Source organism: Apus apus, chromosome 10 (genome assembly GCF_020740795.1).
Source record: "Apus apus isolate bApuApu2 chromosome 10, bApuApu2.pri.cur, whole genome shotgun sequence".
Taxonomy (NCBI): domain Eukaryota; kingdom Metazoa; phylum Chordata; class Aves; order Apodiformes; family Apodidae; genus Apus; species Apus apus.
The window spans coordinates 20,880,448-20,891,720 of record NC_067291.1 but is presented as its reverse complement, the minus strand read 5'-3'; the positions used below and the strand labels follow the sequence as shown (position 1 = coordinate 20,891,720).

At 52.1% G+C, this 11,273-nt stretch overlaps 1 protein-coding gene across 1 annotated transcript in view; it reads left to right on the top strand.

Moving 5' to 3' along the window:
- The first annotated feature begins 8,590 nt into the window (after positions 1–8,590).
- LOC127388897 (uncharacterized) overlaps positions 8,591–11,273 on the top strand; it is a 29,020-nt gene continuing 26,337 nt past the window's right edge. The window contains exon 1 of the mRNA XM_051628871.1: positions 8,591–8,735. Within this exon, the coding sequence (XP_051484831.1) occupies positions 8,704–8,735 (32 nt within the window). The 5' untranslated portion in view covers positions 8,591–8,703. The remainder of the gene's footprint in view (positions 8,736–11,273) is intronic.

Here is an 11,273-nt window from a genome sequence, read left to right as displayed (position 1 = left end):
TCTCTCTTCTCTCTTTCCTCTCTTTCTTTCTTTTTGATAGAAGATCTGGATCTAAAAGCACAAGGGAAACCTGAGCAAGTCAATGAGCCTTTTCTCCTGCATGCCAGCAGTGGCTGCTGGGATGTCACCCTCCTCTCCCTCTCCCTGCACGAGCTGGACATTGGGGCTTCTTGACACTCGAGGAGCAAACAGACAAGTCTTGGCTGTCCTGCTTCCTGAGCTGGAATGTGGAGATGTGTCTGCTGGGGACTCTGGGGAGGTGCTGAGCACCTGGGGAGGGTGAAGCCCCAGCAGCAAGGCAGGCACCTGCAGGTGATCCAGCTTGGCTGTGCAGAGAGCTTGGCTGAACAAAGGCAGCAGCTTGTTGAGGGGGTGTGTGCCCTGGAGCTGGTGCTGAGAAGGGGAATGTATAAGGGAGCCCTGAAAGGCCCCCAGTTCTCTGTTCCTGAACTCCAAACACAAGCCCTAACGACAGATGCAGCCCCACTAATTTCTTTCCTTGGTGCAATTTAGTTTCTTGGGTGGCAGGATGCAATTTGTGTTTGAATTTGGCTTTCTAGTGAGACTCTTGGCTTGTCACTCTCAAGGCACAACATGCTCCCTAAATAGCAGGCTACATTTCTCCACCTAGGCTAAAAAAATAAAGCCCTCCTCTGCCAAATAAAAGGACATATTCCAGTATGCTTTGTTGTTGCAACAAATTGGGTGGATACTGTCAGACTTCTGTATTCTGGGAATACTTCCAGAGCTTCTCTTTGTGCACGAGGCAGTTACCATGTAATTGTCAACTTAAATTGCAGGACTGGATAACTCAGCGGGATCAGCCCCGTGGCTCAGCCAGGGCAGGACCCTGGGCTCTGCTCCTCCTGCCTAGGATGGAGGGATCTGCAGAGCCTGGGGGCTGCTGGAGGCCCTGCCCTGCTGGGACTCACACACATCTATGGGGGTACCTTTGATAAAGCCATTGAAGACAGAGCAGGCTGCATGCACGGGCAGTGGTGAGGGCAGGAGGGACAGGGTGGTCCCTGCCTGCTGCCTCCTGGTCCCTTCCTGCTGCCTTCTGGTCCTGGTCCTTTCCTGGTGCCTCCTGGTCCCTTCCTCCTGCCTCCTGGTCCCTTCCTCCTGCCTCCTGGTCCTTTCCTGCTGCTTCCTGGTCCCTCACTGCTGCCTCCTGGTCCTTTCCTGGTGCCTCCTGGTCCTGGTCCCTTCCTGCTGCCTCCTGGTCCTTTCCTGCTGCCTCCTGGTCCCTCCCTGCTGCCATCTGCAGCGATGTGCAGACAAACAGGGGCTGCTTTCGATGCGATGGGAATCACGTTCACCCTCTTCCTTCCCCTTTCAAATTGGCAGCTCGTTTTGTTGTGTTTGTTTTAGCCCGAATCCCAATGACAATTAGTGCTAGAAGGCTGGATTAAGCTGTTTTTACTTGTTTTCTTTTTCACTTTGATTTCCACCTCCTCCAAATTCTTAATCCTACTGAATATTTCATCTCTTGTAACTCCATCAATTGAAAAGTCTCCCAGCGGGACCCACAGGACAAGCACTATTAGAGCTGCTTTGCTTCAGCTCACGCTTCTCATGGCTGGGCTGAGTTTGTTGTGCAATTTATTTCAGACATGAAAACCCACAGCATCCGCCTCAGCGAGACCCAGGCCAGCGGTTTGGGAACGGGGCTGGGTGACAAGTGAGAACTTTGGTGGTTGATGAGAAAGCAGAGCACCCGTGGTTCCCACCTCGCGCCTGCCCCAGCTGCGGGCAGCTTCTGCAGGTGGGAAACCCCTGGTGTGGCCACCAGGAGGAGATCCCCACAGGAAAGGAGGCGACTTTCTGCTTGAAGGTGGTGGGGGTGGTGGCTCCTGTCTGCCCCGTGGTGGGTCACCCAGCCTGGAGAGGGGTTGCACCATGGGAAAGGGGTTTGCTGGGCTGCAGAGAGGTGGCGGTGGAAGATCCTGCCCATCTGCTTGTGATTCCTCACCAGAAATGGCACTTTTGCCCTTTTTATGGTGACAGAGCTTCCTGGGATGCTCTTGGACTTATTGTTGAGTTTGTGCCCTAAACCTACAGTGCTGACAAAAAAGATTTCTGATTGGGGAACTTCTTTTTTTCCCCATCAAAGAGGCTTTTTCCAGCCCAGACATCTCTGGGCTGGCTCTGCACAGGGCTGCCCACCAGGATGGCCTTGATGTGTGGTCAAGGTCAGGTTGGACAGGGCTCTGAGCAACCTGGTTCAGGTGAAGATGTCCCTGCTCACTGCAGGGGGTTGGACTAGATGGCCTCTAAAGGTCCCTTCCAACCCAAACCATTTGATGATCCGTGATTCTATGGACACTTTCCTGCTTCTGCTGCCTTCTCCTGTCTGGAAAGGAAAGCTGGGGCAGCGTGTGGGCCCTCAGGCTTCAGCACCGTGCTGGGGCTTTGCAGCTCTGTTGGTTATCTCACCCTGTCTAGATGCACGGGGTGGCTGGTGTTTGTAATGACGTCTTTTACCACCCAAATCGCCACTTGCTCCACAATATCCCAAACAGTTTGCAGGGATGTTTCCCTGGGAGGAATCTGGCTGCTTCTGACATAAAGCAGGGATGCAGCAGGCTCTGCCAGCAGCTCCTTTGAAGCTTGCAAAGCTCCAGTGCTCTTCACCTGGTCTACGTGCTCCTTATCAAGAGCCCCAGAGTGCCTGGATGGGAAGAGCTCTCACTGCAGCGCCAGCCACGGGCTCCAAGTGCCTTTGCCAAGGGAGCTGTGGTGGCATATGTTTGCTCTCAGAGCAAGGTTCCACTCTTGACTCGTTAGAAGTTACTCTCCTCATTCTGGGGCATATGCAGAAGATCCTGGTGCCAAGCTGGCAGCGCGGGCGGTGGGAGAGGAGAGGGCTCGAAAAGGCTTTGGGGAACTTTGCAGTTGCACTTCTGTCCTCAGTTTTGTTTTGAAAGCAGCCCAGAGACAGCCCTGGATGAATGCTGGGCTTTCCTCTGGGACCCAGCACCCACTGAGGCTCATCCCCTCCCCGAGGCCCCTCCCAGCTTATTCCTGCAGCCCAGGAGCCCTGGTGTTTGCTCAGGAGGGGTGGGATGGGGCAGAGGAAAAAGCCATCAGACCCCTGGGAGAGGGGTGCAGGTCTTGGAGTGGCTCATGCTCCTGGCAGCCCTGCTGGCCAGTGTTACACCTGGGTAGTTCAGCACATTCCTGAATAATGGCTCGGGTGGTTTTGCAGGATCTGTAGCCCATACTAATGGCTCATTGCTGAACCATAAGTGGTTGTGTTATACTTTGGATTTATTGGAGGCCGAGGGATTAATTTCCTGAAATATATGGTCATGATGTTGAGGTTAAATTAAGATCTCATTCAAAAGGATTCTTTTTATTGTATTTAATTTGTAACCCCTTTTCTAGAGCCATTTTACAGCTAATCCTCCCCCTCCCTTGAATGTTCAGTGTCATGTTTCCAGGAAGAATCTTATTTCATGCAGCCTAACAGCATTTCTATGTATAACCTTTTACAGCTCCTCACCGTTCGAGTTACTCTAGTCCCGGTTGTTTATACACAACAAGGTCTTAAATCCTCTCTTAGAAAATAAAGATGTTGCTGCAAAAGCAACAAGAGCTTTTGGCAGAGCTGAAACCCATCCGTTTCTCTCCTCCTTCCCCACATGCCACCCCCTTCAATCTGCTGGAACTAACAGCCCTGTTACTTCAGCACTTGAGCATTATGATAAAGCTCATGTTGAGGAAATCGTAGAGGAGGGTTTTGCTCGGGGTGATGTGTGAGTGGTGCTGGCTCAGTGCTGGCCTCACTGCTCCCTGCTTGATGGTGCTGGTATTAAACTGATAAATTAACTGTGGAAACCCGTGCTGGGAGATGCTGGAGATGAGTTGGGAAGGGGACAAAGCAGGCAGGAAGGACAATGGGCTGGAGGCAGCTGCTGGCTCTGGAGTAAGAGAGCATTGTCCAGTGTCCCCGTGGCTCCTCCTGCTCTCTCTGCTGCTGGGGCAGCCAGGGGACACCAGACCCTCTCTGTAGCGTCTGGGTAGCCAGTGTTGCTGTGCTGGGGGTGTCCTTTTGGCACAGCTGGTCCTCCAGGTGTCTGCAGTTGTCCCACCTTGAAGGAGAATGTGTCCCAGAGCCACTGGGGACATGCTCCTGAGGGAGCTCTTTTCTGGGCCAGAGTGCTGAGCTCAGTGCTGCTGTTCCCCCAAGTGCTGGGGGGATCAGGGAAAGGGTTGGCTGGCTCCGAGGGGCTCATCTTAGAGTTGCAGAATCTCAGACTGATTTGGGTTGGAGGGACCTTAAAGACCACCCAGTCCCACCCCCTGCATGAGCAGGGACACCTCCCAGCAGCCCAGGCTGCTCCAAGCCCCATCCAACCTGCCCTTCAACACTGCCAGGGATGGGGCAGCCACAGCTTCCCTGGGCAACCTGGGCCAGGGTCTCACCGCCCTCATAGCAAAGAATTTCCTTCTCAGATCTCATCTCAGTCTCCCCTCTTGCGGCTCAAATCCATTCCCCCTCATCCCATCCCTCCCTGCCCTTGTCCCAAGTCCCCTCCCCAGCTTTCCTGGAGCCCCTTCAGGCACTGGAAGGTGCTCTAAGGTCTCCCTGGAGCCTTCTCTTCTCCAGGCTGAACAATTCCCAGCCCAGCCTCCCCAAGCGTCCTGCTCAGCACTGAGCCCCTGTGCTCCCAGCAGCTCCCCCCACCTGAGCTCTCAGCTCTGTCTTCCCCGGGGATTTTATCTTTCCCCCCCCCTACCCCCATCCCCCCTTCCAGAAGTGCTGATGGACAAGTTGAGTAACCATATCTGCTTGTTACAGGACATCTTGAGGCTGATTGCAGAGGTCAGGCCTCAACTGGAAGGACCGCAGCGGGTTGCTGACTGGCATCCAGGGTCCAGATAAGATAAAAACAACTGATGACAGCAGGGAAGTGAAACAGTCATCTCAGCACTTGGATTAGTGCCTGGCCAAGAGGAAGGGGAAAAAAAAAAACAAACCACCCGAGGAGGGACAGTGGGGGGGGGGGAGGGTGTGTGTGTGTGGAATATGTACTAGAATAGAAACTCTGGAGAAAGATATCAGGAGGCAGCAGATTTGGGTGTTAAATATTTATGAATTAGCAGCACTTGTCGTGTTCTCCCCGAGCCGCGTGTTTCCAGGCTGGGCACGTGGGGCTGCAAAGCTGGGGTGCTGTCGTGGCACGTGGTGTTGGGGGGAGCAAGGTGAGGGGGGAGCAGAGGGCAAGGTGACCCCCTCTGGTGGGTCTGGCCGTGCCAAGGCCTGTGGCAGGGGGGGATAAATCCAGATGAAGAAGAGGAAGGATAAATGAGGTGCCATAAAAGTGACTATTACTATTCAGAAAATTCTGCTGAGGAGCATTGGAGTAATTAAATCATAATTGCTTATTGCTCAGCTGAAGTGACATTGTAAGTGGCTGAAGGTCTGTGATGAGAACGGAAGGGGGTTCTCAGCTTTTCTGCTGCACTCCAGGCTCACCTCCATCCTGCTGTGGCTGTTTGCATCCCCACGGCAGCCAGGCCAAACCCCCAGCCCTTGAGGAAAGTCCAGAGTTTTCCCCAAGCCCCTGATGCTCGCTGTCACCTGGGCAGAGCACCCCATGGTGCTCATTGTCACCCGGGCAGAGCACCCCTCCATAAAACAGCAGCATTACCAGCTATGGGGAGCAGGGAGCAGCTTTGTCTCCTGGAGCAGGTGGTGCCCAGCACAGCTGGGTTATTCCTGGAGGAAAGGACCTGGGGTCGGGATGACCGGCTCAACTGGGGGAGCTTCAAAGGAATCATTCCCTGCTGGGACACCCAGAGCCTGCAAATCCTGTGAGCACTTAATTACACTGCAAAGTTCAAGGAAGGTTGGGAAGGGCTGATGTAGCTGGCAGCACGGAGGAGCCATGGTGTGGAGGTTTGGAAGCATGAGCCCCCACAGCAGCTCCCCCTTCACCAACCAGGTTGGGATCATTCACTGTGTTTGCAGCTTTAGGGAATCTGTTCTGGATTTTGGTGGCATTTCCTCATTTTTGTTTCAAAGTCACTGCGGGTTTCACAGTCCGAAACAGCATCACCTGGTGCAGAAGCACAATTCAGCATCTCTCCTTTGTGGTTGTTCCACATCTTTCCTGCAGGGAGAGCTGCCCATGCCCTGCCACCCAGCCATGGCACCACCCAGGAGGACCAATCCTGCCGACGTGCTGCAGTGCTCATGTCACATTGCATCCCAGGTGAACCTTCCTGATGGACACGGAGGAGAGGAGAAGGACCCATTGCTGTCGCTGCCTGCTTGACTCCTTTTCCACCCTGCTTCCAGCTGGCAGAACAAACTCTGCAGTTCAGCACTGAGAACTGGGCAGGTTTGGTGGGAAAAATGGAGGAAATGATGAAAAAGACCCCTTTGTTGGGATCCACCATACTCATCACCAGCCCCTGCCTTGTCTAATTGCATGGCGTTAATGAGGAGGGCATGAAAGCCCTCAGCTCCCTTAGTCCTTCAGGGAGAGCCTGGCCAGGAGACACCAGGCAACTTATGCTCCTAGAAAGACAGAGTTTTTTTATTCTTCTTGCAGCAAAGACATTCCTAAACAAGAATCATCTTCAGGTTTCTTCCCGTCCTGGGGCATAACCTGAAAGATTCATCCTGTTCCCTCACTCTGGGGACAGCAGGGGAGAGGGGCACAGCCATGCCCAGCTGGATGCCCCTCTGGAGCAGCCAGCTCCCCCCGGCACCCACAGCCTTGGCAGGACTTAAGTAGCTGGAGGAGAGAGAAAAGGGCTCTGGAGAGGCAGACAATAAAAAGTCTCCACATTCCACTGAAGTTTCTTGAGCAACTGGCATTTGCCCATAAATGTACTTAAGCAGAAAATCACCAGAAAAGTGCTATAATCTGACAGATTTTTCACAGGCTTAAATATTCATGAATTAAAAGAATTGGCAGAATTTTCTACATTATTAGCTTTCATCATGGCTACAGGAGCAGTTGGTGCACTGGCTGCTCTTCAAAAACTATTAATCTAGTCTGTCATCACAGCAGCCATTTTTTAATTAGCTACTTTACTGAACGATCTGGTGCAGCAGTGAGACTGGAACATTTAAATGGTATTAAAGTTTTAAAGGTGCCCCTTTCCATTTTTAATCTGAGTTCTGCAACGCCGCGAGAGGGAAACAAAGGCAGCAGCGAGTTCCTTCATTGCAATGGTTAACTTCTTGTTTTCTTTTGGAAAAAACCAAGTCTGGGAAAGCTAAGGAGCTTCTACCAGGAGAAGAAATCACAAGGAATAAATTGTTCTTTCAACCCAAGTTCACAACGTTCCTGCCCAAAGAAATCAACCCGAGGTGTTTGTAGCTGAAACTCTGCCCGGGCGTTGTGGGGGCAGTGATGGGCCCTGGCTCAACGGGCCTCTTCCTGGGGCTGCTCTTGGTGTAAATCCTCCTTTTTTAGTGTAAATCCTCCTCCCAGCCACACAAGACCTGCTGCCACATCCTTCTGCAGCTCCTGCTGGGAACGTCTCCTGGGCCAGGAGGGCCCTGGTGCCAGGTTGGCTCTTGCCATAACATTATTTTGAGTTTTCTTCTTGTGCAGGTGTTGTTAAGTGCTTTGCAGTTTGTAATCCAGAGCTCTGGCATGTTTTTAAGCAGCTCTTTCATAAAAAGCAAGGGCCCTGTGGTGAGCGTGTACAGGATGCTCCAGCATCCATGCGGGATGCTTCTCTAGACATGCAGACTGTTCCCAAAGCCACGGAGGCTGCTCCTGCATCCTTGCATGTTGCTCCTCCATCCGTGAGGGCTGCTCCTTCATCCTTTCAGGCTGCTCCCACAGCCCTGCAGGCTGCTCCTGGATCCCTGCAGGCTGCCATGGAAGCACATCTTCGGCCCCAGCTGGGAGGGTGCTGGGGCTGTGAGCTCAGTGCTGCCTTCATGGAGCCTTGGGGCTGCATGAAACCTCTCTGCAGCCTGTGGTCTGGCCTGCCTGGAAGGTGATCTGGGTTTGTAATTGTCCTAATATTTTGGATTCACCAGCCTCTGAACCATTGGAGGTGGTGGCTCTGACCTGCTCCGGAGGGGGGGATGCCCACTGGAATGTGGCTCAGCCCGTTTTGAACCCTGCTTTGCTCCCTGTCCCAGGAATGCTGCTCTCCTGGCTTGTTATTTGCATGTGAAAACACACCAAAAAGGCATATTTATATTGTTTTTAAATGTCTCTCTTTTTTTTTTTTTTTAATTTTGCATAGGTGGCTACATCTCTGATCTTTGCTGCTTGTTGTTGCCCGAGCTTTAATTTGGACATTCCAGTGCCAGTGTCCTGCAGTGTCCTGCAGCCTGGGGAAGGGAGCTGCTCTACGGGTAAGATTTCTAAGATTTTCCCCCTCCCCATTATCTTATTAAATAAGGAATGTAAAGAAATTGGCAGCTTAAACACCAGTGCTGCAGCTATAACCTTCGCAAAAGTTGCTCTTTGTAAGTCCTTCTACCATGAGAAGTGAAATAGGGAAAGTCTCACACTCAGGGGGTTCTTGTAGATTTTCCTGCTGAGACACTGTGGGTTTTTTGTTTTGGTTTGTTTTGTTTTACAGTGTGAATGTTTGCAGGGTTGAAGCATTTGGGCAGTGAACGTGATCCCCTATGAAGCTCAGCCCCTGCAGGAGACACTGATTGGCTGGAAAAGGGTGAAAAAATATCCCACTCTATGTCATCTCTTCGAGGGAGGAATGAGACATTCCCAGAAAACTTTCTACTTCCTGTGAGTGAATTTTCATGGAGATTTCTTGGTTTGGGGCTTTGTTTGTTCTATCATGAGTAACTTTTCTGCTTGTTGCTGTCTTATGGGTTGGAAAAGAAGATCCCAGCGGGATCCATGAGGGATCTGTTGGGCAGTGCCTCATGGAGGGAGCAGAGGATCAGCCCCCATGGCTGTAGCCCAGCCTAGGAAGCCCCCCAGACAGACAGGAAATGGGGTGCAGCTCCTGCAGCCCCAGCCTGCAGGGCACAAGCCAGAAGGATGCACCTTCAATCCAAGTTATTCCCTTAATGCACGACCTGCTGCTCTGTTCCTGTTGGACACCAGGCAAGGGTTTGACAAACATCAGGATGTCCCAGCATAAATCCCAGGCTCTGGCTCTGGTTTATTGCTCAGCTCTGGGCAGTTACACCAACTTACTCGTCCTCAGAGAGTCTCATCCCCATGAGAATCCATCCTGTGGAACACGGGGCACGGGGAGGGCAGAGGTGGCTGCGTCAGAGCCGGTCGCTGGGGCTCATCAGCAGGGTTTTATTTTTTATTTTCACTCTGCTTCATCATTTTTTAATATGTAGTGGCTTAAATGAGGCACACACCCTTCTTGGCAATTATTTGTAATTGTTCCTTGTGAGTTGTTGAACAAAACACTCTTTATTAGTACTCAGAGCTTCCCAAAGTGTTGCAGAGCTGATAGAGAGACTTTATGCAGCAGGCTGCACCGCACGCTGGCCTGGTAATTAGATTTGCTAGATAGGATAATTTATTAGAAGAATATACTCAATTTGTTATTTAAAATGTGGGCTTGGCCCATGTTGTGTAATACAGGGCTCTGCTGTTGGCTATTTACGTTGGGGAGTAAAAATGGGCCTTTACATTTAAATTCAGATGAACATCTGACCCAAATGACTGGCTTTGTGGCAGGTTACCCCACTGAAATCTCAGCCTGCCCTGTGGTTTTGCATAGTCTGGAGCAGCTGGGAAGGAGGAAAATGCTGCTGAAGTGTGTGAAAGCAACAGGGAATGGCAAGAGCATCGGGCTGGGCTGTAGAGGAAAAGCTTCCGCCCAGGATGGAGATGGGAGGGCAGCTCCACAGCTGGGCTTTGATTTACACAGCACAAATTTCTGTGCTTCAGAGGCCCTCAGTACATGGTCCTGGGTGATACCAGAGGGCATAAAAGAAACTTGCACATGTATTAAAAAAAAGGGGGGGGAAAAAATCAGCTTCATTTTTGCGTGTTTGAACAATGAAGCCGTATGTGCTTCTTCTCATTAGAACCACTATTTTTTAAGGAACTCCACTGCAGAAACTAGTGTGGAAGCTGACATAATTAAAGGCTTCTTTTTCCCCAGCTGTTGTCCTCTGCTCTTTGAAGAGCTTGGCAATCCCCAGGGACTGCTCTGAACTCTGCAATATTTTGATAGCTGCAATAACATAATCAAAAGATGCTTTCATGAAGAGAGCACCTTGTGTGAAGGGAGGCCGCCCCTGTCGCTGATTTAATGGGGTCCAGAGCTCCAGCACACATGGGCAGTTTCATTTTCTGCCCCTGCTTCTCCAGGGAAGGTGCCTGGTGCCCTGCTGAAGTGCTTTTTGGGAAGAGTTGGAGGGTTTCCTGGCGTGGGGTGACCCCTTCCCCTCCTGCCCCCAGCCCTGCGGGTGATGGGGGGGCAGGGGCTGCAGACCCTCTGCCTCAGCTCGGGCTCTGCTGCCCTGCAAATTATTCTGCACAGCAATTCCCCTCTGCTTGAGAGTCTGCCAGGTTGTTATTCATCCTGAAATCCTCATTAAAACACTTTAATTTCTCCCTGTCGTTAGCTAACTGGCTCATCTGTTTGCATGAATCCCCCTCTCTGTGCCCAAGCCATTGAAATCCTGGGTTTTTTCCTGTGTTGTCTGCAGGAGCTGCAGCCCCGTGCGTGTCCTCTCCACCTGAGGCTTGGCACCGAGGGCTGCTTGGAACGAGGAAATTGGGGCATTTCTTTAATCATTAAGCTGGAATCATTAAGCTTTAATCAGGCCAAATTAGGGTTTTGAATCCCACCGCCTCAGGCTCTAATTGTCAGGATTCAGTCACTCTTGAAGCAAAGATGTCCTGGGGCTCTGTACCCCCAGCAGGGAGCACCAGGCATGGTGCCACCAGTATCCCCCATTTCAGGTGGCAGCAATGCTCCATCCTTCTTGCTCCTCCAAGCTTGTTCCCTGAGACAGGGAGTCCGGGGGCAGTTCAGGGGGATCCTGCCCACCCCACACCCCAGAGCACCGTGGCAGGGCCAGGGTCACCGGTTCTGTGGCTGCACCTCTACCCCCACCCCAACAACTCCGCTACCTTTTCTCCTAACCTGAGGGGGTTGAGGGGTTGGGTTTGGCCCCACAGAAGCCCTTCTCCTCTCTGCCCCCCTCTCTGCTCATCACCAATCCCCCTGGGGTGCTCCTGCAGCAGCCCCGGGGCGCAGGGACACACGGTGGCATCGGTGCCAGCCGCCTCCACTCCAACTGGTCCATCACCTCTTGTCTCCCACAAAAGCAGCTATTCACAGCA